The 26,628-nt window shown below is 39.8% G+C and overlaps 1 protein-coding gene across 1 annotated transcript; it reads right to left on the reverse strand.

Annotated features, from left to right (window-relative positions):
• Positions 1–26,628, reverse strand: LOC140246239 (ADP-ribosylation factor 4-like). The gene is made up of 6 exons (XM_072325695.1): positions 26,301–26,628; positions 20,897–20,977; positions 15,293–15,402; positions 13,022–13,093; positions 8,199–8,324; positions 1–3,629 (listed from the first exon to the last, which is right to left on the reverse strand). Exons 1-6 carry the CDS (start codon positions 26,365–26,367, stop codon positions 3,543–3,545), a joined length of 543 nt encoding a protein of 180 aa, XP_072181796.1. The 5' UTR covers positions 26,368–26,628; the 3' UTR covers positions 1–3,542.

Consider the following 26,628-nt stretch of genomic DNA (forward strand, 5'->3'; position numbering starts at 1 on the left):
ATTATTACTGAGTAGTCATTTACTTATACATTCCCAAAACATGATAAAATATACAAACAGTGAGTCAGGCCCTAACCAATTGCTTTTCTTGTCTCCTCAAACCTTCACGGTAGCCACTCTCTCTCTCTTCCTGTTTCTCTCTCTCTCTCTCTCTCTCTCATACTCACACACACAGACACACAAACCACACCACACACACATACACACATACACACACACACACACTTACAAATTGTAGACACAAAACACACTCATACATACCTGTGAAAAGCAGATAAGCACTACTCAAAAAGTTTCGAAATGTCCAGTGTTGCGGTATGGGTGTAAACAATTTCTAGTCTCACAAATACAACATGGGAAAGAGCAAGTGCAACTCTCACTCCCACAAATCATGAAATCTGACAATACAAAATATTTCAACATAATTTCACTCCTTAAAAAATATCAGGTTACTCAATTTCATGTACAATAAAGAATCTCACCTATCAACAAAAAGAACATTCTACATGCGGCTGCATGTTCTGCTTTAAATACAAAGGCATGGAAAAAAGGTTATCTTAATATTTTTCCCTATAGCACTACAGCATTACATAACTAAAAAGGAATGAAAAAATAACAACAAAAACAGCTATGAGCAGGTTACCAAGATAGTTGTGGATTTTTAACAAATGACATACAGTTGTAAGTTTGAGTATAATGTACACATTTCTGATGACTTAAAGTCACACATCTTTATAATACAAGAGCCACTGCATGTAACACTGGTACAGATATCTTCGCTGTTGTATCCCTGTGCAAATTCATTTGCTTCCATTTTGTTTATCATGGTAAAAGCTGATCTACAACAACAAGTGTGTACAGCAAGAAGTGGAATAAATTAAACTGTACATCACCTTCAGCCCTGCCAGCTTCATACACACATTCTTGTGCATTTACAGATCTACGCACACAAACCCTTACACACACGAAAAAAACTTTGTCAGTCACTCAGTACACAGTATTTAAAGGACACACGCGTTGCCCAGAACACAGCTATGACCTACACTGCGCACCAAAGCATTTACGAACTAAGTCAGAGAAAAATAATAAAACAGAGACAGAAAGGGACAAGGCTACATCATTATTGAGTCTGTGTAATCAGAATATGTCATACCTATCTGCTTCTACAAACAGACCAGGTGAGATTGTCCAAACAAAAAGGTATTAATCACAGCTATTGTTCAAATCCTTTTTTTCTCTCTTCCCACTTTCTTGGGAGAGTGAAGGATAACGAGGGAATATATACTACATACATGGTGTTCATCAAACAATGTTTACAGTTTGATATCAAATATATTATGAGGTTGGACTCATAGTTCAACCCTTGTCCAGAATGACAGACAAATCACTCGGTCTGTTTCTGTGCCAGAGATCACCAAAGTGCTTATACACACAAGTCCACAGAAAATGCAGCAGGTTTATGACAATTTGCTGGAATTTGCTGGTCGGGGGTGGCACAATTCAGTTTCTCACTTTTGTGTGAGGTAACAGCTTCTTACACATGTTGATGAATTAGCTGGGTCTAGTGTGAACTGAACATCTGAATTATTAGCATAGCATTTGGCAGAGTCATAAAAAGCGTAGCACATTGTCACAGTGTGTCAGGGTGGCTGAGCACATTCTGAGTAATACCTAAGCTGAGCAGGAATTACAAATGGAAGGAAATGATTGCAAGCATTTTCTTTTTTTATCTCATATATGTGGGTGTCTCTGAGATCCATCCTTCTGTTGTAGGCTGCTGAACAAACTCAAAATCTGCGGCTACCTAGTACCATGGGCTAGCTAGGCACATGTCTCACCTTGCTCAGTTTTCAAAACCGTTAATCTATGCACACATCTGGAGAAGAGATTTTAAATCACAACAAAACTATCAAACAGAATGATTTCTTCACTTACTTCACTAGCATCATGTTACAGAATACGAAGCTCTGCAGAAAACGAAAGATTGCGGCAATATTTATACATGTACATACCTACAAACGTGGAAAAAGAGAGCTATGCCTGGCTATATATAAATGTATGAAGCAGTGAAATAAGACCAACAAATAAGTGCACAGGAACTTGACCTTCGATGAAAATATTACATAGTATCACATCTATTAAGAGGGGGTAAAACCTTGAGGTGTGCCCTTCACAGGGAATATAGGACTGATAACAAGGCAATGCATGTGATGGTGTTATCATTCCGATTCTGCTCTGTGTTTTACTAGCATGCAAGAAGACTGAGCACACTGCAGTCTTCCTGAGTTTGCAATGCATCTAAAACAGCAAGTATTGGAGGAAGTGTACACATAGATACATGCTATGGACCAAAAAATTGTGTTTTTGTGGGAACATCATTTTCGGAAGATAAAATAAAATAAAATGAAAACGAAGAGGACGATTCAAACATCATCACCAGAACAGTAGTGGTTCAAGTAGACTGCCAGAGTTCAATCTTCACTGAAATGTCTCCACTTTTAGTTCAGTAATCCACTTGTAATTTTGTTCAAGCTTTCACAAAGTTGTTGGGCTTATTTCTCGGCTTACGATGAAAAATGTAAATCATTTGAATGAACAATTACCGCCTTCATGCTTCCCATCATTTAACTACTCTATAGGCCGCATATTTAACGAGTCTAATCTTTTTGCAAGTCAGGATTTCCCAACATTTTTAGTAAGTGGTTCAATATGAGGTCTTGGAGTAGAGCAAAGGGTAAAGAAATGGCACATCACATTCACGTCCCGGTCAGAGTTATTAACAAAATTCGCCAAAGTAAGAAACCTTGGTAAATATATTGCGTATACAGTAACTGCTTCCATAGTGGGTAATCCTAGTGCAATGGATACTGAGGGGAAATTCACCATCCAGTCCTGTTCATAGGGGTTAGGCATACTTTGTCCAAAGTATTTGAGGTGAGGAGGTGGTACAGATGTCACCCAGGGTTCTCGGTATCTGACTTTATGTTTCTCACTATTTTCTCACCGATAATAAGCCAAAGTCTATACCATTGTTACACTGTAGAGAATGACTTCATTCTTGGCAGGTAGTGTATACACGTTTGGGATGCAATGAAATGAAATCCCCATATTTAACAGCTGTCAGTATAAGTCCGCCTTTGTGGTGTTTTGATTCTTCTTTTTTGTTGTTGCTGTGTCATTCTTTGTTCTTGCTATTCTGCATGGGGTACGAAGATAGCAAGCACCTATAAGTAGCATACTTCAAACTAATATTGGTGTCGTATGTCAAGCTGACAACAGAGACAGAAATAATGGATAATGATATGACATACACTGTACTTGGACATACATACTCACCCATGCTATGAAACATAGTTTGTAACTCTTTGAAACCCATGCAGCACAAATGGTGATGCATGGGGACGCTTCTACAGTGACACACCTGAAGACTGACAACACAGTTATGGGGGTGATTTGTGTCTTTTACAGTGGGAACGGGAATGGATCTCTGGGGCCAGGAGCGCTGAAGCGAAGAAAAAGGCGGGGAAAGGGATGACGACTCTTCACTTTGAGCTCAACAGCTCCCTCGACAGCCAGTCCAGTCCTTCGTACAGGCCCGAGCCTTGCGTTGCACATGCTGATTGTACATACTGCATTTGTGATAACATAAACAAAAAAACAACAAACAACACAGGTGAGACCAACAGTGGCACCGATACATCTCTGTCTATAGCTGGAAACTGTCAAAAGGAAAAACATGCTTCGCACATGCCTGCACAACTGTCAATTTTTGCTCTAGAATGCTCACTTATGTACAAGAAATGTGTGAAAGAATGCCATAGTAACACAATTTCAGTTGGGTTAACGACAAAAATGTGAAATATTAACCACAACAGTTGGCTAAAAGTACTACTGTCTGAGAGCATACTCGATTGTGGTTGCAAAATGATCTTTTATAATTGATTATCAATAATTGACAAATCGGACCATAGCATCATCTATCAATCTTCCCCAGTGGCGTATCTAGGGAAAACGGCGCCCGGGGCAAGCACGAAAATTGCGCCCCTAATTTCTGAAATAGTGTTCAACTCCAACCCCATCCCGGTAGGGACTTTAAACAAAGTCCACATGATGCTTTTTCAAGCACTTAAAAGGGATCTTTTGAGGGTGATTTAAATGTAATGAATTGTGATAGATTTTGGCGAGCGAGCGCAGCGAGCGAGCCAAAAATCTCTGTATTTCAGCTTACAAAACATGGAATTCTTGTCATTCTTTGTTTACCAAATCTTACAATTCTAATAAGATATAGTGACAGCCTTATAGATATCGATTTATACCAAAAAACTGAGGACTTTAAAAAATACTCTAAATTAGTGTGCGCGAGTGAGCTGAAATTTGTAAATGTCCTCTTCATCATCACGTATTGTTCTTATATTTTTTTTATATAAATTTTGGCGAGCGAGCGCAGCGAGTGAGCCAAAATTTTTGTATTTCAGCTTACAAAACATGGAATTCTTGTCATTTTTTGCTTATTAAATCTCACAATTATAGTGATGACCTTATAGATAACGATTTATACCAACAAACTGAGGACTTGAAAAAAGTACTCTAAATTAGTATGAGCGAGTGAGCCGAAATTTGTAAATTTCTGCGTCATCATTACGTTTTTTTCTTATCTTTTTTGATTTTTTTTTTTGCGCCCCCTCCCCCGTATATTCGAAACCGTTGGCGTCCTCTTTTGATCCAATCGGCGATCGCTTCAGAACAAATGAAATTGCAGTTGCTGCTCCGTGTAACACTTTTCCTGCTAAATATAAAATGACATGAGCGAACACAATAGACATTATCATTTTGTCCGCGTCATCGTCACGTTTTGTTCTTATCTTCTTCTCTTTTTTTATACAAATTTTGGCGAGCGAGCCGAAAATTTGTGTATTTCAGCTTACAAATCATGAAACTCTTGTCATTTTTTGCTTATTAAATCTTACAATTCTAATCAAGATATAGTGACGGCCTTATAGATAACGATTTATACCAACAAACTGAGGACTTGAAAAAATACTCTAAATTAGTACGAGCGAGTGAGCCGAAATTTGTATATTTCCGCGTCATCATTGCGTTTTGTTCTTATCTTGTTTGATTTGTTGTTGTTTTTTTGCGCCCCCCCCCCCCCCCCGTATGTTCGAAACCGTTGACGCCCTCTTTTGATCCAATTGGCGATCGGTTCAGAACGAATGAAATTGCAGCCGCTGCTCCGTGAAACATTTTGCCTGCTAAATATAAAATGACATCACGTTTTGTTCTTACCTTCTTTTTTATATAAATTTTGGCGAGCGAGCGCAGCGAGCGAGCTGGAAATTTTTGTATTTCAGCTCACAGAACATGGAATTTTTGTGTGAACACAATAAACATTGTCATTTTGTCCGCGCCATCATCATGTTTTGTTTTTATCTTGTTTGATTTGGTTTTCTGCCCCCCCCCTGTGATAGGGTAAGATCAATCATCATGCTACATTCTACGTACCCACTACTAAATGAGGAGGGAGGGTTCTCCAGGAATTATAGTCATATGCATACAATCAAAATTATTTTGTTCTTTTAATCTCAAAACACTCAAAAACAACCGTCAAATCACGTCAGTCAGTCAAGTTTCTTGGTAGACCCTTTCAATATATTGGAAGCAAATTCCAAATGGTGGAAGATGAATTTTGAGCCCTTCCGAGAACTTTGTTGTGGCTTTAAATACTGCCTGCCATCGACAACATCATATACATGTACATACACTAATCAAAGAGGGTCAATGAAAACTGAAAGTCATTTGAGTCATCCCTCCATGTTTCCTGCTATGATGCTTCCGACAGAGACAGTTGCGCAAAAAAAGAGGCTTTGAACAGGCCCCACAAAGATTTAATCCTGTAAACGACAAAAGAGAGGTATGCTAAAGGTGTAAAACGGCAAAAGCACTGTTAGAGACAGCAGCCACGAGAGGGCGATATCACAAATTCCCTGGACAATGTCACTGATACCGCATTGATACGGGTCCAAGAGTGCTCCTGAAGCGCTTCTTCTAATGCCCCTCTGTGTTTGCTGATAGAATCAGCACTCGCTGAGACCACACACGAACTGACTGAGAGGGGTACGACTGTCATGGTGACGAGTGTGCGGGAGCTCCTCACATACAAACTGCATGCACAGTGCGCATTGCATTCCACTTCTGGAGTGCTTTAAATAAACGTTGGTGAACTTAACGAAGTTTAGAGCGCTTCAAAAGTGCTCCAAGTCTGGCCTCAAGAGGGGCATAACTTTAGAGCACTCCGGGGCCCGATTGTCTCTTTGCACAGAGTTCAGAAGGTTTCAGGAGCGCTCCTGGAGTGCTCAAAATGCCCTGCATAAATGGGGTGCACCTCTATGACCATGGGTAACAATTTACAAATTGAGAAAGGTCAATCAGATTCGCATCTCTGGGAATAATGGTCCAACATTGCTTGCAAAATGACTTGCTGGTTTATTGCAGTAATTAGCAACTCAGGGGGCAAGCCTAAGCCTAAGTACCCACTGTCTGGTCTGCTTTACTCACAGACTTCTTCAGGCATGAAAAGTGATGTTAAAAAACAACAACACTGAAAATGGTTTGAGAACCAACGTGAGAAAGCGGAGCGGCCAAGGGGGGGGGGGGGGGGGTGTGGGAGGGGGGCTGGCCCCCCTCCCACGGTATGAACTATTTTCAATTTGGGGTTTCAAAATCAAGCAATCTGGGGCATTGTGTAATAAGATTTTTAGCTTCATAATACATGTATTCATTCAATGATACATGTATTGTATGTACCGTACCTCCAGCAGGATAAGACACATCTTTGAACAAACATTTTAAAGAGAGCAAGAGAGATATGCATGCACATGTATCCAGTAACAGTATCAAACAGTTGCTACATTAAAGTACATGTAACATAGATCTAAAATAATCCAATGTCAATGAGGATGATAGTAATGATTACTGTAAAAGCGGTTTCTTTCGCGTACAGATACATTCACGGTTTCAATCGGTGCCGACCTTTTTCGCGTGTGTTTAAATTCGCGGTCGGCACAACCTGTTTTATTTTGCACATGAAAAAACAAACTATAATTCAATTAGTCTTTTATTTATTAAATAGAAATTAAAATCAAATGCAGGCCTACCTGAAATCCTGTCTCTCGAGTATTTTATAACATGCTTGTTCCTAAATTGCTCGGTATTGCTGTGTGTGTGATGACCATCATTACACTCAATGGGTGGAATCTTTGTGCGTGCATGTGCGCAATTATAACGTTGTAACAAGCGGCGAGTTCAAAACATTTTCGCGTGATGTTAAATTCGTGGTTCAACCTCAAAGCAGGAAAAGCGTGAAAATAAAACCATCGGGAAAGAAACCACTTTTACAGTACCCCAATGCCACGACTCCAAGTAGCTGATGTACATAGTCAGATAAAAGGGGTGCCAACAACATGGTGAACAGGTGAATAATCCAATGTCAATCCTGATAAACTGGTGCACCTGGCAGTAACAAACACGAGCACGGCGATGTCCAAAAGTAAATTTACTTTAACCCGATGAGGACGAGTCCCAAGTATACTCGGGCAGGTGTCTATGGGAATTGCGTGTTGTAGCAAAATCAAACCGTCCTCAACGGGTTAAGAGATCAGGTGCTCGCTCATGCAATTATATCCAATGGGAATGGAAATCCACACAAACTTGCTATGATTAGCAGAGCTCTAAATAATTGCATGCTACCGAAACGCACCATGGGGATCAGCGCTGGCTAGCGGGCCAGGCACGGGTGGAATAGGAGTGGGAATAGCGCTCGGTCTTCTCCACCCTCCGTGCAACAAGATCGCATCCTCACATCATCACACACACCTCGTGTCCACCATAAACACACTACGGAGGTGGTTCTAGTACGCACACAAATCGCATGCTCACGAGACCACGTGTATCAACACACTACTACTAGCAGCACGGACGTGGTACTAGCACGCTAGCCCCATTTCAGCGCTGCACTGAATTAAGTAGGCACTACTTTTTGCATGGTTTAGTAATGTCTACGGTAGTGCTAAAACATAAATTACACACAAAAAAAAAAAGAAATACTCATTTCCGTGGACTTCTTCTCCATTTTCTTTCTATCAGCGGAAAAAAAACCCCCAAAAAACGGAAATCCATGAATCCACAGAAAATTTCCTTGCCTGCCTGTTCCTGTATGAGTTCATCCCAAGTTTGTCGGAGATCTCTGGGATACTAAGAGCATTTGGCAAGTCCTGCTTGTTGGCAAAGATCAGCAGCACTGCGTCTTTCAGGGCCTCTTCACCCATCTGTTAAATGCAAAGAAAAAAAAGAAAATATGATAGTATACAGAGTATATACATTTGTACATGAAAAGAAGGGGTAAAAGTCAATATCATAATAATGATTCATTCTTTGACTGTCAGGGACAGAAATATACTGCCTGTTTTCATCAGAAATGAAGTTTTTCTGAGCTCAATATTATTCAAAGCTTTTACATTCTATCTCTCAGAATTGTGTCTTGAAGACACACTCCACAACAGAATGACATAGAAAAACAAAACAAGTAAAATACAAAAAAACAAACAAACAAACAAATGCAGGAAAAGTAAGATGTGACATCATCAGGTAAGCATATGCCTCTAGCTAACAACCCCATCTGCTTCATCATAACTCTCACCCTTGACCTATGAAACTATCTTACCATTATTTACACTGTAAATTTAGAATGAGAATTGTCTTTAAAAGATTCTCTCAGTTTCCTACATGTAGTCTTGCAGACTTCTTTGAAAGAGCTATACAGATACTTCATTACAATGGCATTTCCACTATGAGACTTTACCATGGGTTGTTTGGCTCTGTCTTGTTGAGCGCTGTCAAATGAATTCTTGATTCATTATGTTAGGCATAAAATTTTAGATCCCAGCCCTATTCCTCAACATTGATGACTGACCCACACTTAAAGGGATGGTATAGCTTTGGTTGAGATGGGGAATTAGGATTTTAACCTGTTAGCGAGAAATTAGAACCATTATTAGAACCAAATATTACATAGCATACAATTCTAGAGGAATTCAAAGTCAATTTAATGAAAATCAGTGTTGAAATGGGTCAAGATGTCAAAAAACAAAGTACAGCTAAGAAGTTCTCAAAGGTGAGCAGGGTGCTACATAACTTTTTTTAATCACTTGCCCAATCAGGCAAGCAGATTTGCAAATTATTGCAAAACACTTGCTCGAAAAGAAAAAAATCAGAAAATATAAATGATGCAAAAAAATCACTTGCATGTCAAGGTTTTAACGAAAAAAAAAAAAGTGAAGTTGATAAACAGTTGATAAAAAGAGAGAAATAGCCTATTTGAGGCCAATTATAAGGGTTTCATTCTTGAGGAGGACTAGCACCACGCTCCTTAAGCCTTGTCAGGAGCACTAATATACGTGTAGCACTCCTTACTTCTTTTTTTTTCACATATTGGTACTTTAATATTCCAAAATGCTTCTGGTAATTGGTTATTCCACCTCCCACGGGCCTCTACCCGACTCCTTTCACCGTGTACTTGTACTCATTTCACTCTGATCTTTCCCCACCTTGGCCTCGATCCCATAGGAAAAACAGAAAAAAAAAAACCCGAGAAAACACACACACACACACATTGCAACACACAACAAAAACCTCTTCCCTACACCTTCCTGATTTCCGTGTTTCTGTCAGGTGAAATGATATTATCAAATACAAGAATAAAACAACAGTAGATGTTGATTGAAACTCAACAGCCATTCATGCCAGCCTGGCATGTAACTTAAAAGCACATTCCGACAGCTGGCTGGCAAAACCATATGGCAGAGGAATTTGCGTGCGCGTGTAAATTCTCGCTATCGCCAATGACGTAAAAAGTACCCGGATGTGGCTTTTTCGTCAAGATTTAGTGCACTTCCTGGGCTGTGGCACTTCCAGCGCAGGGCATATTTTGCACAGCGCTAGCGTGCGCGTACGTGTACCTTACCTATAGTGCTACGCCGACCACAGATACTAGTACAGTAGGCGGCTGTACCCGAGCCAGCGAGTGGCTAGGCCTGTCATACTTGTACACTGTAGCTATATAGCCCCCGCATTGCCCTAGGCCGGCCGGCCTTGCATTAGCATGTACCGTACCACCGCATCCCCAGCACGCATATACAAGTTAAGCTAACACATACCGGTACATCGTACTGCTTGATCATGCGATCGATGCGCACATCACTGATCAGTCATCTCTGCATACGCTGAAAATATGCTGGAAAATATTCACCCACCTGGATATCGTCATGGAATGCCCATCTTTTTTTATTTCTTCTCTGTCGAAGTGTCGCGAACACAATCGGGAACGAACTGTGATCTCGAACCTATCCCGTCTTCGAAGCAATTTCTTCCAAGCAAGTACTACTACTAGTAAGTCGCGCGCACTTACTGCGCTGTGGAGTCACCCGCAAACTTCACCCACGCGGCCACGTCACGTCTCGCATGCCAGTAAGGGACCCATTTCTGTAGAATTTGTTCATTTATTGTCGTGTGAACAACACGTGGCAGCTTCGTAGTAACAACCCATAGTCGTATTAACAGCAATTTCTTAAGAATGGAGAAATTTCAAATCATATCGAAGCTGAAATTCAAGTCGAGAAAACAGTAAGTACACACAGAATACAGTCGGTTGTGTGTGTAAATAGCATTAGTCACGTATCACACGCGTACGAACGGAAGTGACTTTGTTACCGGACCATCCCATAATGCACCGTAAATTAGTATTGGCGCTTAAATCAACATCCCAGTACTTTTTACGTCATTGGTGATAGCGAGAATTGCTGGATGGGTGGAGGGCCTGGGAACAGGAGTGATTAGTCTGTGAGTTATCAAAAGCTGACCTTTTGAACAATGCAAACGTCATGATACTATTTTGTCTTCCTTTTGGACTGAAAGAAAAACATCAAAAAGACGAGTTGAGTATCACAAATTTTTACATAGTCATGCAAAAAGATTACTACACACATGTCATGACAAGAAATGAATCAATATTCCAAGACAAACAAAGCAGCCTCGGGTACCTGACGGTGACATCGAGACGCCATGCATTCACCATGCACGTTGGGGAGCAACATGTTGGAGTTGGCATGGGGAGGGGTGATCCTCGAGTTTGTGAAAACTTCCCGACAATACACGATTGTGACAATCTCAAAGCAAAGCAAGCTTCTTGTGGTCTCATGCCCGGCAAATCTGCGTGCTACTTCTCAATTCTCAATTCGAAGGAACTTTATCTCTGATTTGTTGAGTTGTTTTTGCTGAATCTTAGGAACTTTTCATGCCTGAAGTTCAAATGGATGGTTGCCAAAAATTTCACAATTCACAAAGCTTCAGAATCTACTGAAACATTACTTTGCCTACTATATTCATTTGAAATGTCAAATTCAGAGGGTACAAACCCATGTGGACGATCATCAACCACATCCGATGATCGTCCACATAGATTTGCATCCTCTAAATTTGACATTTCCAATGCATTTAGACAATCTTTCAGTAATTCATTTTAGGCCGTTGATGCTGCAGTAAAACATCAGAAATTTCACATGAACTTGGAAGTGTTAGTCAGGATAAGGACAAAAAAATCTCTGCACAAAACAAATACAAATCTTTTTTATTGTCACTGGGAGTCAAATTTGTGTTTTACAGATTATGAAATCTATAGGTATAATGGTATTACTATTAGTATTGTACTAGTATTATACGTACGGTAGTTACAATTTGATGAAAAATTTGACATCCTAACACCTACATTAAGCTCCTCAAAAATTGCAGGAGAGTTATTTTAGGGAGCTTAAATGAAAGAAATAAAGAATCATTACGTTTGTAATCTTGGGTCTTCGACTTGAGCTATTTTTAATTAAACATTCTTTCCCTGTTCATCCCAAGACCCCAGACTGTTAATGACCTCCAAGAATGCGCCGGTATGCGCGGTTTCTTCTGTTGATTGGTCTCACTCTCTCTCTCTCTCCACCCCTCCCCATTCCCCAGTCTGGCACCTTGGCATCGTGGGATTTTTCTTTTTTCTGGGTGAACTTGGTGTTCACTCTTTATCTGAATCATGCACTGTGCTCTACACAACATGTACGATGTAGATCACGCATAGCAAGTCACCACTCGACTCACCTGTTGGCAGCTTACCGCGAGCAGAAAACGGCAGACAGTTTCTTCTGTTGCTGCTACTTTTACTGCCGAAATACTGGCTTTGTCATCACACATTATTCGGCGAGACACACGTTGTGTATTGGAATATATATGGACTTTCTTCGATACAAATGTTGGTGTTGCATTGAGTAAGTGTTCGACAGTGTTTGAGGTTAGCTGAATCGTGATATCGCTAGACAGTCTTTAGTTTTAGGCTTGCGTATGCGTGATTTCATGGGTTTGTTAGAGGAAAAATATGGGGAAAAAAAGGTGGCTTTGAAATTTTGCTTGCCCGATTCGGGCAAGCATTTCTTACAATGTACATTTGTTCCTAAATGCTTGCCTGACTTTGATTTTCACTTGCCCCGGGCAATCGGGCAAGCGCTTATGTCGTACCCTGGTGAGTCTCATCTTTTTAATAGGACCTATTTGTTTTGAGATATCTAAGCAATTTCAAAACCTATTTTTGTTATATAAATGTTAAATTCCTCTTGGAACTATATGCTCTTTAATATTTCATGAGAGGTTTTTCATTATCTCACAAAACCAAAAGTACACCGTACCTTTAAGTGAGTTCATCTTCATCGTTGTACAAGCACAAACATGGACATACAATGCTTCCTTTGGCTTTCTCCAATCCTATTCCAGTATGAATAGGTAAGAAAAACGATTATTCCCCTCCTTAATGGAAAGACAATGTAATAGTGAATACTTCTAGCACCATCATAATATCATGACATTTTTGCATGTAATTCAATAGAGATAAAAAGTAGTAATATGACATTTGAGAAGCTCTGCTGGTTATACTCACTATCTTGAACAGCTCCTCCTTCGCTTCCTCCATTCTTTCACGGTCATTGCTGTCCACTACAAAGATGAGACCCTTCAAGAATCAAGCAAAAAAGAAATTGAGGGCTTCTACCTCATGAACTTAGTTAATTTTTGAGCAGTACCCGCAGGCCTGTTTTCTTGTTGATTTGAAGGGGAAGGCCAGTCCAATTATAAGTTACAGTGAAAGTGGGTATTTTCGCGCGACTAATTTTTTGTGCTTGGCCAAGTAAGCAGAGTTTCATGTTTTTTTAATTCCGCGGAGTCAAGACATCACGCACAGGAACATATGGCATGTAAAAAATTTCGCGTGCTTTTATTTTCGCGCTAATTTGTGGTTGCGCAAAATGTGCGAAAATTACAACACTGCGAAAATTTTCACTTTTACAGTAGTCCGATAAGAAAGAGTAAAATATTACAAGTTCAACAGTATAATTTTGTTTGAAATCCACTGAAAAATAAGGAAGTTATGACATTTTGAGGATTCGCTATTTTGGGGGAAACAGTTTTTGAACAGTCAATATGAATATGCAAATGGCAAAGTGAGCATGTCATTCCCTCACAACTTACCATATAGTTTTACATAGAATTTTGATATTTCAAGTTTTTCATTCAAACACGATTATGCCCGAGGCTCATATCCTTGTATATCTAACTAATCACTACTCTGAAGTTATTCAACAAGGAATAACATCATGTTTCAGACTTCAATGACAGAAATATTATTATTATTATTATTTGTTTGTACATGATCAATGGAAAATTGTAAGGGTATGACATATGGTTAGCTCACTCATTTGCATATTCATATCCACTGTACACAAACTGTTTTGCAAAAATTAGCAAAACTTCAAAATGTCATAACTTCCTTACTTTTTTGTCCGATTTCAGTCAATTTTGTACCATTGAACTCGTAAGATTTTTACTCTTTTTTTATCAGACTAACTTATATTTGGACTGGATTTCCTCTTTAAATCTTGATCCCATATCCTATTTATCTGCACTACTATGATTTCAAGATTTAATGTTTGGTCTCAGAATAAAACATTCACTGTGGCCTAAAGCAATTATGATTTCTGTTCAAAGGGATTCCATTCATTTCATTTCATTTCATTTTTCAATCATTTCATTTTGTCACCATGAGGTAATGGGCTCATTCAATGCAATGTTCCAATGGTTAAGTACTTACCAGTGGCAATGATGGAACATCATAAGACAATGTCTTAGAAATAGGTGAGCAGTTTGCAAACATTTCTTGAATGGATAAAAACAAGAAATCCATTGCATAGGGAATATAAATCTTGATAATCAAAGAAAAATCACATCAAAGTCAAAGCAAGTTTGTGATAAATTTATCCAGGGACATGTAAAGAAGAATGGAATCTCTTTGCAATCTGTGAAAGTTCTTGCATAGGCTCCATAGCATGACAAAGTCAACTGAATGCTTAGCAGTCCACTGGCTTTGATGTTTCATACTCCAAGCCACTCTTCCATACAGTTTGGCTATGGGGACCAAAGAAGAGGTTCTTGATTTTAACAATTTCAAACTGTACGTCATAGAAGACCTGTTGAAGTCCTGTATAGAACTTGGTGGTAATATTGTACAGAACATATCATTCCTGTTTTTCTTCAAATCTTTTTGTTACTATTACCTCAGGACTGGAAAAAAAATAGAGTATCAGAATATTAGAATAAGTAAACATTTAATCATCTTGCATACATTTTAACATAATTTTGTTGGCCAGATTTAGCACTTGGATGTTAAATCTTTTGGAATAAATCATTGGCTAATGTGCATTTCTGCGAGTTTAGGAGCATTTTTCATTTATAAAGAAGCATACTTTTTTAACGGTTTCTGTTCACACGTCTTGTTTTCTACATACTAAATGATTGCTGGAGAAAATATTGAAAGGGAGAGCAAATTGTTACTTGCTAGGTTTGTTAATTATCACAGAACGATGCATACTTGAATTTACGTTGATGTAGGGAAATTTGTCAATCAGTTGCACTTGAATAAAAGCGTTGTCTTTTGTCAAAACAATTCATTGTCAGCGGACACCTGTGATGGAGCACACAATCTCTCCGTGGCATGGAGCATGGGTATAAAGGGGAGGTTTTCATTACATCGCCTTCTCTGACATCCCCCTAATATACCTCTTGAGACAAATTCCATTACAGTTCTCATGTTTTTTTTTTTCTTGTTTGTTGTTGTTGTTGGAAAGAGAAAGTCATAGAATGTTTGTTGTCTAAATACCTGCGTGTTCTGGAAGTAATGCCTCCACAGAGGGCGGATCTTGTCCTGGCCACCAACATCCCACACGGTGAAGCTGATATTCTTGTATTCAACTGTCTCCACGTTGAAGCCTAGACGGAGAAAGTGGTCAAAACCAATCTGTGTCACTGTCCACCCAATGGTTAGATTTACATGCACGTGAACAGATTATTACATAAATGAGAAGAATATCCTTTGTCTATTGGAACAGTTTGTACAACCAACCCTGCTATGCTGGGTACATTGTAAACAGTGTTGTGTATCTAGGCTTTTGACATCCCCAAACTTCACAATGAAATGGGTGATGATGTGACTTGGACATGGAGTTTGCACACACTCGGCTGCATGTACAATCTGTAATTATCAACATAAGAAATCTCCAAGCCTTATCTTTTTTTACCACTGTGTGGATGAATAATGTATGTATCAAGGCTCTCTTAAAAAAAAAAAAACCAAAAACCCCCCCAAAAAACAACACAATCTCGAGATTTTGCAACAGCAAATTGTTCCAATGTTGATTGTATTCATAAGTGATGGGTTTTAATCATCGGGTTGCTCATAATATATCTCAATTTGACTAAATTTACATCATTTCCTCTCTTGACTTTGTTTTATAATTTGTTCCCACTACAATGGACATTGACATTTGATTATACGGCAAAGTAAGCCTACGTAAAGCAAACATTACAGAACAAATCCTTCCAGTCTGGTTAATTGTTCCCCTTAGACACTCATCAAATTAGACATACAATAGTACAATCAATTTTCTCTGATAGCCAGTGCCAACGTGAACGAATCATCAAGCTACAAATGCACCTTGCCTGCATGGCCATCATTATCAACAACATATTACAGTTCACACGTATCAGGGGCGGATCCAGGAATTCCGTTAAGGGGAGGCGTCTTTGCATAATTAAAGGGGGGACATACGCACCCCCCACTTTTCTTTTTATTATTTTGTTTTAACCAAAAATAAAGAGGGGGCACACCCGGTGCCCCCCCCCCCCCCCCCCTGGATCCGCCACTATGTATACATTGTAACTTGGATGACTGTCAAACTCTGCACTGGGCCCTGTTTCATAAAGCTGTTCATAAAGTTACGAACAACTTACACGCAACTGGTGATCAGTTCTGATGTGCTATACTTATCAAAATTTCAATAATTCAGCACAAGAACTGATCACCAGTGGCTCGTAAGTCGTTCGTAACTTTAAGAACAGCTTTATGAAACACCCCCCTGGTTGGGCAACATAACATTGACACTGCGTACATGTGTACCCGTAGTTAAAAAGCACCAGAAATCTAAACTGCTGGCCAGTGCTCATAGACAAGCTGATGCAGTCTTCTGCAGTTCATTGTTTCTCAAAAATTAGCCCCTTTGCACTGCTTGCTTGGATAAGCATTGTACAACTGGTATTTCCTCACCACCTTTGGAAACACATTCAAGTAGGTCTTATGGACTATAATTGTGCTGTGCCGAGTCGTTAACCTTCAATCTATTGAGATATGAAAACTATATGAAATATGACATTCTGCAACAATCTCCCATCCTACATTGTGTGTGTGTGTGTGTGTGTGTGTGTGTGTGTGTGTGTGCTGACACTGTATGCATGTATTTGACACAGTTCAATGTGCATATGTACTTGAATCACTGTGTGATCAATGTATTTGATACAGTATGGTAAGATGTACAGCATTTGATACAGTAACAATCACAAGCGCCTCCCAAGGATGTAATGACAGAAATTTTTCATGATACTTCTGAAATAATTAGATTCTCATAACTAGGCTATTGTGGCAAAAGCGATGACAAAGACAGCTAAATGTTGCTGAGAGAGTGTCATGAACATCCTGGTACATATTTTTATGCACATACATTGTATCATCTTACATATGCAGGAAATGTCCTTATGTGATGATGATCTTGAAATTCATTTACACAAAATTGTAATTTCCAAAGTTTACATTTCACTCGGACATGTACAGTATTAAAATCTTTAAACAAAACTCTTGAATATTCGTAACAACACATGCAAAAATGAGCATAAACATACACACACATTATTGTGCTCATTGTTCCCTGTACCAAAGATGTCCTATTCATTACAAGTACACAAACATGGTCATACACACACACACACACAAACACACACACACACCTTTTTTCTTTCTTTTTTCAATATTCTATGATTTCTAAAGTTTCACTTGACAAAACATTCATCTGTGTGTGTGTGTGTGTGTGTGTGCGTGTATTGTATGCACATGCACACACACACACATACAACATGGTTTTGTATGCAGAAAACTGCTTTAATTTGTTCTTATTTGTCAACCTGCTTGCCACAGAGACTCCATCAAATTCTCTGTGTATGACTCATACAAGCTTCAGTTTACATTAGACTGGACAGGTACTGCAGAGGAGTGTCAAGGGAGGTGACGAAAGTTAGTGTCATTGTACTATTAAAAAGAAATTCATCATTCATGATGAAACACTCCAGATGTCTCATCTTTGAAAGAGTTTTTTCTTGATGACACATTGGTGATGGCAATGTCAATGTATTCTAAAACCTATAAAGGGACTGTACAGTATTGGTTGAGGGGAGGATTCAAGTTTATAACATTCCTAAGTGAGATAATGAGGAACGTCTTATGAAATATGAAAGAGCGTAATTTTAAGAAGGATTCAACGTTTATTTGATGAAAATTGGTTTTCAAATGGAGGAGATATTAAAAAAGCGATAATAATAAAAAGCGACAGTCCATGCCTTTTATTAGGATCTCTTTGTTTCACCTTGTTTTTGGATATCTTGGTCAATTCAAAACCGATTTTCATCACGTAAACTTTTGATTCCCCTTAGAATTGTATGCTCTTTGTCATACTTTGTATGCTCATCTCATACAGTGTAGAGTGGTTTCTGAATATCTCGAAAAAAACATTAAAAGCTAAATCCTCACCTCAACCAGAACCGTACAGTCCCTTTAATCTGTTGTCCAGAATGAGAATGCGCTACTAGCACACATTTCCATTTCTCCAGAAATGCTCTTATACACCCTTTAAATTGACATAGAATGGATTCCTTTGGCAAATGACGTGTGCGCGCACATACAAAATGTACAATGTTTACATGAGCACTGCAAATGAAAGCACAAGTAACACAACAGTGCCAATATTAGAATGTGACAAGACCTGACGTCCATAAGGAAGATCTATTTGCACTGCACACTGCCATTTGACATGCCACATTAGCAAAATTGGAGTACGATAAAATGTGACCCTGCATCTCAAAACCAACAAAAAAACCCCCAGACACAGATTCTGAGTTATGAGCAGATTCTGAAAGGAGCAGACTTTAAGCTTTAAAATGATGTAATGGACTCTCCAAACCTATCTACATGTAAATATTAGAAAGACAACACACATTCTGAAAAAGTGTGTACTGAGAAAAGAGGCTCTGAGGTCGAGAGTGTGTAAAAGATTATTAAGAAATGGAAAGTGGACACTACAAGACACACCTAATCATGCTGTTCTACAAAACAGTGTTCTAGAAAAACTAGAAATATGCCTCCGCATAATGCATGATTCTCCCAATAGGCGTATAGTACAATGTCTTCACAATGTGTGATCCATGACAGTTTCACATAACTGGCAAAATATTGAAATGACAGGTTTGTCAGAAATGTCTTGAACTGGGTTTGCTATAATTTTCTAAGAGTGCAGGTACACATATTTGGGGAATTTTGGGAAAGTTTATGCAATGAGTAATTTTCAAGGTACGAAGAAAGAGTGTGATGACGGTACAAAATAGATTTTTTTTTTTTTTTTTGGGGGGGGGGGGCATTGAAACCTGGCCTTTGACCCTTAACCTTTGACCTTCTGGCTGGAAATTTCCCGGAGAATCTCCATTAGGTAATGCATGTATTAAGTTTTGAAACTAATAATGCAAGCATTGCATATACTAGTATATGAGGGAAATAGTAAAATTTTGAGGAGTTGACCTTGACCTTTGACCCCTGACTATTAACCCATGACCCCTAAATTCCCTAGATAATCCCTGCCAGACAGTACATGCATAAGTACCAAGTTCCACGAAGATACATTGAAGCATTTGAGAGAAAAGTAATATTGCAACATTTTCACCTAACCTTTGACCTTATGACATGAAACTCTCTCTGGAGAATCTTTACGCAGTAGTACATGTCCACACCAAGTTTCAAGAAAATACCTTCGGGCATTGCATAGATATGGGGGAAATTGCAACATTTGTAGCATTTGACCTTGACCTTTTGACCTTTGACCTCTTGCCAATGTCACTAAAATCTACTCAACTAATTGTCCCATCATACATCATCCTTGGACCAAGTTTGGTGAAAGCTGCTTCATCCAGTTTTGAGTTATCACGTAAACAGATAAATTTTAGGATTTGACCTTGATCTTTGACCTTTGACCTCTGTCCGATTTCACTGAAAAACTAATCAAGTAATTGTCCCATCATACATCATCCTCCAACAAAGTTTGGTGAAATTTGCTCCATCCAGTCTTGAGTTATCGCGTAAACGGATACAATTTCATGATTTGACCTTGACCTTTGACCTTTGACCTTCAGCCGATTTCACCCAAAATCTAATCAAATAATTGCCCCATCATACTTCATACTTGGACCAAGTTTGGTAAAATTCCAGTAAATATTATTCAAGTTATCGCGTAAACGAAAGCGGACGGACGGACGTACGGACGTACGTACAGACGTACGGACGTACGGACGGACGGACAACCCGAAAACATAATGCCTCCGGCACCACTTCGTGGCGGAGGCATAAAAACTGCTAAAAAGACAATTTCTTATTTGTTTTATGATCCCAAATTTTACAGTAATGTAGAAGAAGTATATTGCTCTTTCAGACAATATGAAAAACTCAAGATTGACTGGGTTGACCCTTTTCACCCATTTTGAGTCCTCACACAAAATCAGTGAGTGTGACTTTTTGTTGGTTTTGTGATGCACGGTCACAAATATGGATGATATGCTGTATATGCCAATAGGATGATGATACTCTATGCTGACAGGATGGGTGTTTCTTAAGTAAAGATTTTGTGCACAAGTCTATGTATGTGTAAATGTCAGATGGAGTCAAAACAGCAATGCTCTCAGTGTGTTAAAAGTTACAGATATGCAGGGAACTTCTATTTCTGACAGCTGTTGGGTTACACATTCAATATCAATTTTGTTAATGCCAGATATTGATCAATTTGGTGACTAGGTGTATAACATTCTTGTACTTACAGTCATTGCCTTTAAAAGCTTGAGTTACATGATCTCCCAGTTGAATGTCGACAGGCACATTCATGGATTCCATTGAACATTGTGACTCTGAATGAGTATAAAGCATGATGAAGTCTTACATACAACTTCAACATGGGTATTTAAACTAAACTCTGTGTGCAACAGAATTGTTGTGAATAATGGTTTTAATAATAATGTTTGCACCTCTATGTACTGCAAAGTTTTCTATAATTTGTGATTTTTCCCCCATTCATTACCCATAAGATGAGTATCTCATGGTGGAATATACCTAGAGGTTACTTACCTATTGTTGGAATGGTGGTGACAACTTCTCCCAGTTTGAGCTTGTAGAGGATTGTGGTTTTACCAGCAGCATCAAGACCAACTAAATACAGAGAATAGAAGAAAAGAAAGAAAGAATAAAAAATAAACTCATGGTGTGGATGTGACAAATATTCCCCTACATGTAATTTGAAAAAAACAAACAAACAAACAAACATACAAACTCATGATGTGAATGTGACAAATATCTCCCTACATTGTACATGTCCTTACACCACATGGTTTAATACCCAATTTTAATCCTCTGTCTAGGAGGACCTCCCAGTCCAAGGACAGGTCAAATGAAAACAAGCATTTATTTGTTTTTTTTCCAACTCAGCAGGGATTGGGAGAGACCCCATTTTATTATAGAGTCATTGAGTTGTCTTGCACGAGGTTGGCATGTATACGTTTCTATGGAAACCAGTGGGCAGGCATTTCTCCTTGCGAGTTAGGAGGCAGCTTCTCTTGCACACATAAGCACACTCCACCACAAACAGGGGAGTGCTCAACAATAGCAGAAGCGACAGTGTGCAGTGTTCACCCCAGATTATCATGCGACAGATTTTTAGCCTAAGTCATTCCTTGATTGTCTGTCAATAGAGGGTGTGATTCTTGAGAGCTGGTGGCTGGCGTGGTACATGCAGTTGACTAAAAATACATCTAGATAGAAACGTCTGAATAAAGATGTGGAAGGATAGTTACTTTTGGTCAAATATGGAAGTTTCATTGGCTGAGGCACCGATGATAATCATAACAAATCACAGAGCCCGCAGGAATGCTAGTCTGCTCTCCTACATGTACTCCAGATTGTCTTTCAACAAAAGTAGAATTTGCCCTTTTTCTTTCATATTAAGTGTTTCTTTTTGTATCTTCCCCATGCATTTTGAGATGTGTTTGTATGTAAAGGTTACCCTAGCTTCAAGTACATAAAACAAGCTTAAGGACCATTGATTTTATACCTCATGACCAAAAAAATTCAATTGTCTTTTTTACTTTTTTTTAGTCACACATCCTGCACGTTTGGTGGAAATCTGACAATCTGTTCTTGAATTAGGACTTATCTCTTATTGCGAAATAAAGTTTGTTCTATGTCCTTCATAATGGTAACCACCATGACCTTGACCTTTCAACTTATGACCTCAAAATTTTATATTTTTTTCTTATTTCATTATGAACGCAATCGCGGCATACAGCAAGTATAGTGAAAATTTGTTAATCTGTTTGCGAGTTATCTTGTACACAAACAATTACACAGACAGAAAAACAGACACACCTAGGCAGGCAGGTAGATAGAAAAGACAGATGAGCGAGTCTCTGTAATATGGTATTTTTTAGTACATGTATATTCAGCAGTATTTATTGCAGTAAATTCAATTTCCAATGCTGAAACTGAATTGTAATGATGGCATTGAGAAGCTGAAACATGTACAGCATTTCTAAGAATACTATATGTACGTGGAATGGTAAAAAAGTACTGATTTGGAGTCAGAACCAAAAAACAGTATTCTGTAAAAGTGGACATTTTCACGGTGTTGATATTTTTGCGCAACGAGAAACTAGCGTAAAAATAAAAGCACATGAATATTTTTGTGTGCCTTATGTTTCAGTAGTTACTAAATGACGTCTTGATTCCGCGGAATTAAAAACAGGCGAAACTCTTCTTGCCCGGCAGCGCGCAAAAAATTAGTCATGCGAAAATATCCACTTTTACAGTTTACAAATAAAAGAAGAGCATGACGGGCTAAGCAAAAGTAAAAGGGCACACCTTTGACCACAGCCAGGCACATGGGCACGACAGCCAACAGAAAAGGGGCAGGTAAATTCATGGACATCAGAATATAATTTTTCTGGGAGGCATCACTGTCAACCAAAGAGGTATCAACAGCCATGGCTGTCCATGGCCATAGATTAATTTGAGCCCTGCAGATGAGAGATGGATGAAAAGTAAACAGGGGGCCGCATGAGCATCTCGCCCCAAGGACCTCACGAGCATGGGTGGGGTGCTCATGAGGCGGGATCCTTACAGTATCAGCACGAGCCCCCCTTATTTGCGAGTCAGAGATGCCAAGTTGGCGCGTGCATGCGAGCGAGCGAATCGACTGAGCGGGGGGAGGGTGTGGGGGGTCCCTCCTCCCACGGTAGGGAGCTTTTTCAATTTTTAGCTCTTAATGGTGCCATCTGGTGCATATTACGTGACTATTTTTACAGCTGTACTTATTTTGAAAGAAAAAGGGGCAATATACATGTACCTTCAATTGCAACTACAAACGTGTATCACTTTAATCCTTCGAGCTATGCTCCTTCATATTATACTACTGTAGGCCCAAGTTGCAGACTTCGCCTTCTTCAGTTTGGCAATTGTGCACTTTATGGCCCTATATTATCGGTGTGAGATTTTACCCTAATCGAGCAGTGCATGTGAATTCGAGTACCTATCGGGCACCGCGAGTTCGACAGCGTGTCTTCCGGCACTGTACTGTGTGCATGTGTGTGAGATTTCGCGTTGGGATGCAGTGTGTGTGAATGTGTCAACATGTGTGCGCGTGATGAAAGCACTTACGGTACGCCACATGGTTGCTCTATAAATGCCTTTCCCAGCAAGGCGCAGCGTGATCGAGCACGAGCAGACCCCAGACAAACTGGATACTGTGCATTGGCACACAACGGAACGCAACGGTAAACTTCCGTGCTTCAATCATGATTTTAAATGAATGAATTCTGCGTTATATCTTAAGCAGGGGATCACTAATTAACCTATTTCAGATGACGTATGTCCACTCGCGGCCTTGGCGAAATTATTCTGTGAAATTATAATAAAAAAAACCTCAAAATCTTATCCCCATTCGTCCGTCCGTTATGCACTTGTCAATTGTAGTCCCGGCCCATGGGTACCCGGGGATGGCCGGGACTTGCAACCAAATTGGGCGGGGATTTCAGCATTTTTTTCGCCCGGGTGGGTCGGGAATAGACCGGGCTTTGTAGGGGGAAATTCACTTAATTTGCCCCGGTGGGCCGGGGATATACCGGGGTGTTGTCGGGGGAAATTCAATTATTTTGCCCCGGTGGGTGGGGAATAAACCGGGGCTTGTCGGGGAAATTCGCTCCAACCAAATGGCAGGCATTTGGGGCGGGAATTTTGGCCCGGGATTGAGCCAGATTTTGCTTGAGAGTTGATCATGACTTGTATGTTTTGTACCATTTCCAGTACGGTAATGTGACCATAACTTATTTCGCTTGACTAGCAATTCCCCGCTATTATTGAGGACTCGGTTACTAACGTTGCCCAAAAGTCGCGTAAACGCATGAATCACGTAAGGAAACAGAGCCTAGCGCGAAACATGCGCATTTCATGAATTTTTCTGACGTGGAACCTTCGATCGTATTTCCGCGGATGTGCGCCGGATTGGCGCTTTACGCGATTCCATGTGGGCGGGCTCGGTCACACTGCCCAAAAGTTGCGTAATCGCATAAATCACGTAACTAAGAAATTTGGTTTTGTGTGCTTGTCCGTCAAGAATTTGACCATTTTTGCTGATTTACACAATGAAAAATCACCGATGAATTGCGCAAGAGCTACGGAAAGATCACGCAAAAATATAGCGCCACAATCATACGCGAGTTGTTAGTGATACATTAGTAATTTATCGATCAGTATTTCGTAAGTATTACATGCGCTTATTTGTGTGTTCTGTTAGAGATACATAGGCCTACGCCAATATCTTTTTTTTTTCAGTGATTTTTCATTGATACGTAGGTGTTACAAGCGCGAAACATGCGTCATTATTTATGTCTGCTAATTGTCAGTGGAGAGTCGTTGGTGAACGCGATAGCGGCAACATTTTTGCGAACAATCGCTGATATTCCACGCATATTTCGCGCATTGTTCGTGTAAGAACCACGCAAACCACGCAAAAATTACGTAAAACAGCGCAATACTGCGTAAACGTTTACGCAAAGCCGAGTTTTGAGCTCCTCAAAACCTGGAATTGCGTTAAGCGCCGATCCGGCGTACATCGGTTGACAACTACGAAGGTTCCACGTTGTAGACAAACTCATGAAATGCGCAAATCGCGCATGTATCGCGTAAAATAAGGCTTGAATTTCTTACGTGATTCATGCGTTTTCGTGACTTTTGGGCAGTGTGACAGGTCCTCAAAGGCCAGGTTTTTGAGCAGCTCAAAACTCGGCTTCGCGTAAAAGTGTAGGCAGTATTGCGCTGTTTTACGTAATTTTTGCGTAGTTTGCGTTGTTCTTACGCGAAATATGCGTGGAATATCAGTGATCGTTTGCGAAAATGTTGCCGCTATCACGTTCATGTGCGATTCATACGCACTTCATTGTGATAAAGCGCAGATTATGCGTGATTTTCCGTGGATCTCTGTTGTTGCACACAACCACGAATTCGCCCTATTTGGGGCCTTTGCGTGCCTATACGCTGAAAGTGCGTGGTTTAGTGATTTTTGAGTGATATTTCCGTAGTTCTTGCGCAATTCATCGGTGATTTTCATCGCGTAAATCAGCGAAAATTCTCAATGGACAAGCACGCAAAACCAAATTTCTCGCGTGATTCACGCAAACTTACGCGACTTGTGGGCAGTGTGACCGGGCCTTGAGGGTCGGGACTTGGCCGGGGATTTCTATGCAAATATGCCTGACTTGTCGGGGACTTGGCCGGGGATTTCAGCACAAATATTGCCCGGACTGTCGGGGAATTGGCCAGGGATTTCAACTTCAATTTTGCCCGGCCTGCCGGGGACTAACCGGGGGATTTCCGTGAAAATTTTGCCCGACCTGTCGGAGACTTGGCCGGGACTTGGCCGGGTAGTGTAACATCCCAAAATTGCAAGTGGGATGCAAGTCCCGGCCATCCCCGGGTACCCAGAGGCCGGGACTACAATTGACAAGTGCATTCCAAGATTTTCTTCTTGACACCCCCCGAGTTCTACAAATCCACAATTGCCGAAACGCAAAAGTTTACATTGATTTGAACTTTTTGTCAAGCTGAATACGAGTGATATCATGGAAACGTGGATAGATCTATATGGATGCTGATGGATGCTCAATCACAATGAACATAAACTAGATCTATCATTTGTCTATGTAATGTTAGATCTATTATATAAGAGTGAACAACATCAACATTTTTAAGTTTAATGAATGGCTTAATGAATTAGATCTAGCAAACTTAATACATGTAATGTTGGGTAGGGTACAGTAGCTAAGGATCTAGTAGAACTCGGGGGTGTCAAGAAGAAAATCTTGGAATGTGTCATGCGATCATGACAGACATGTAACGTTAGTGTCACAGCCAGGTGTAGCCAGTAGTAGTCATGGTAGTAGTAACGTTAGACAGTAATAATGTAAGAATGGAGTTGGTTACTTACCCATTAGAATTCTTACTTGCTTTTTGCCGAAAAGGCTATTGAACAAAGCTGAAACCGTAAGGCCCATGGTCTTTGGTTTTGACTTCGTAACGTCGTGTTAGTTCGACAGGATCAAATTCGCCAAATTTCTGTTACGTTAATGGAAGATTCTATACTGTAAACTACAGCCTGGTACTCATTCACGATCTTATTTATCGATCTAGCCTATACCGCATAAACGGCGACAGTTCCACGTTTCAGACAAACAGATTTAGTAGGTCGATGAAACAAGAAATTTGAGGCGTTTGGAGGATATCAGTTCACTCGTCACACTCTTTCCATTAGTTCT

Source organism: Diadema setosum, chromosome 2 (genome assembly GCF_964275005.1).
Source record: "Diadema setosum chromosome 2, eeDiaSeto1, whole genome shotgun sequence".
Taxonomy (NCBI): Eukaryota; Metazoa; Echinodermata; class Echinoidea; order Diadematoida; family Diadematidae; genus Diadema; species Diadema setosum.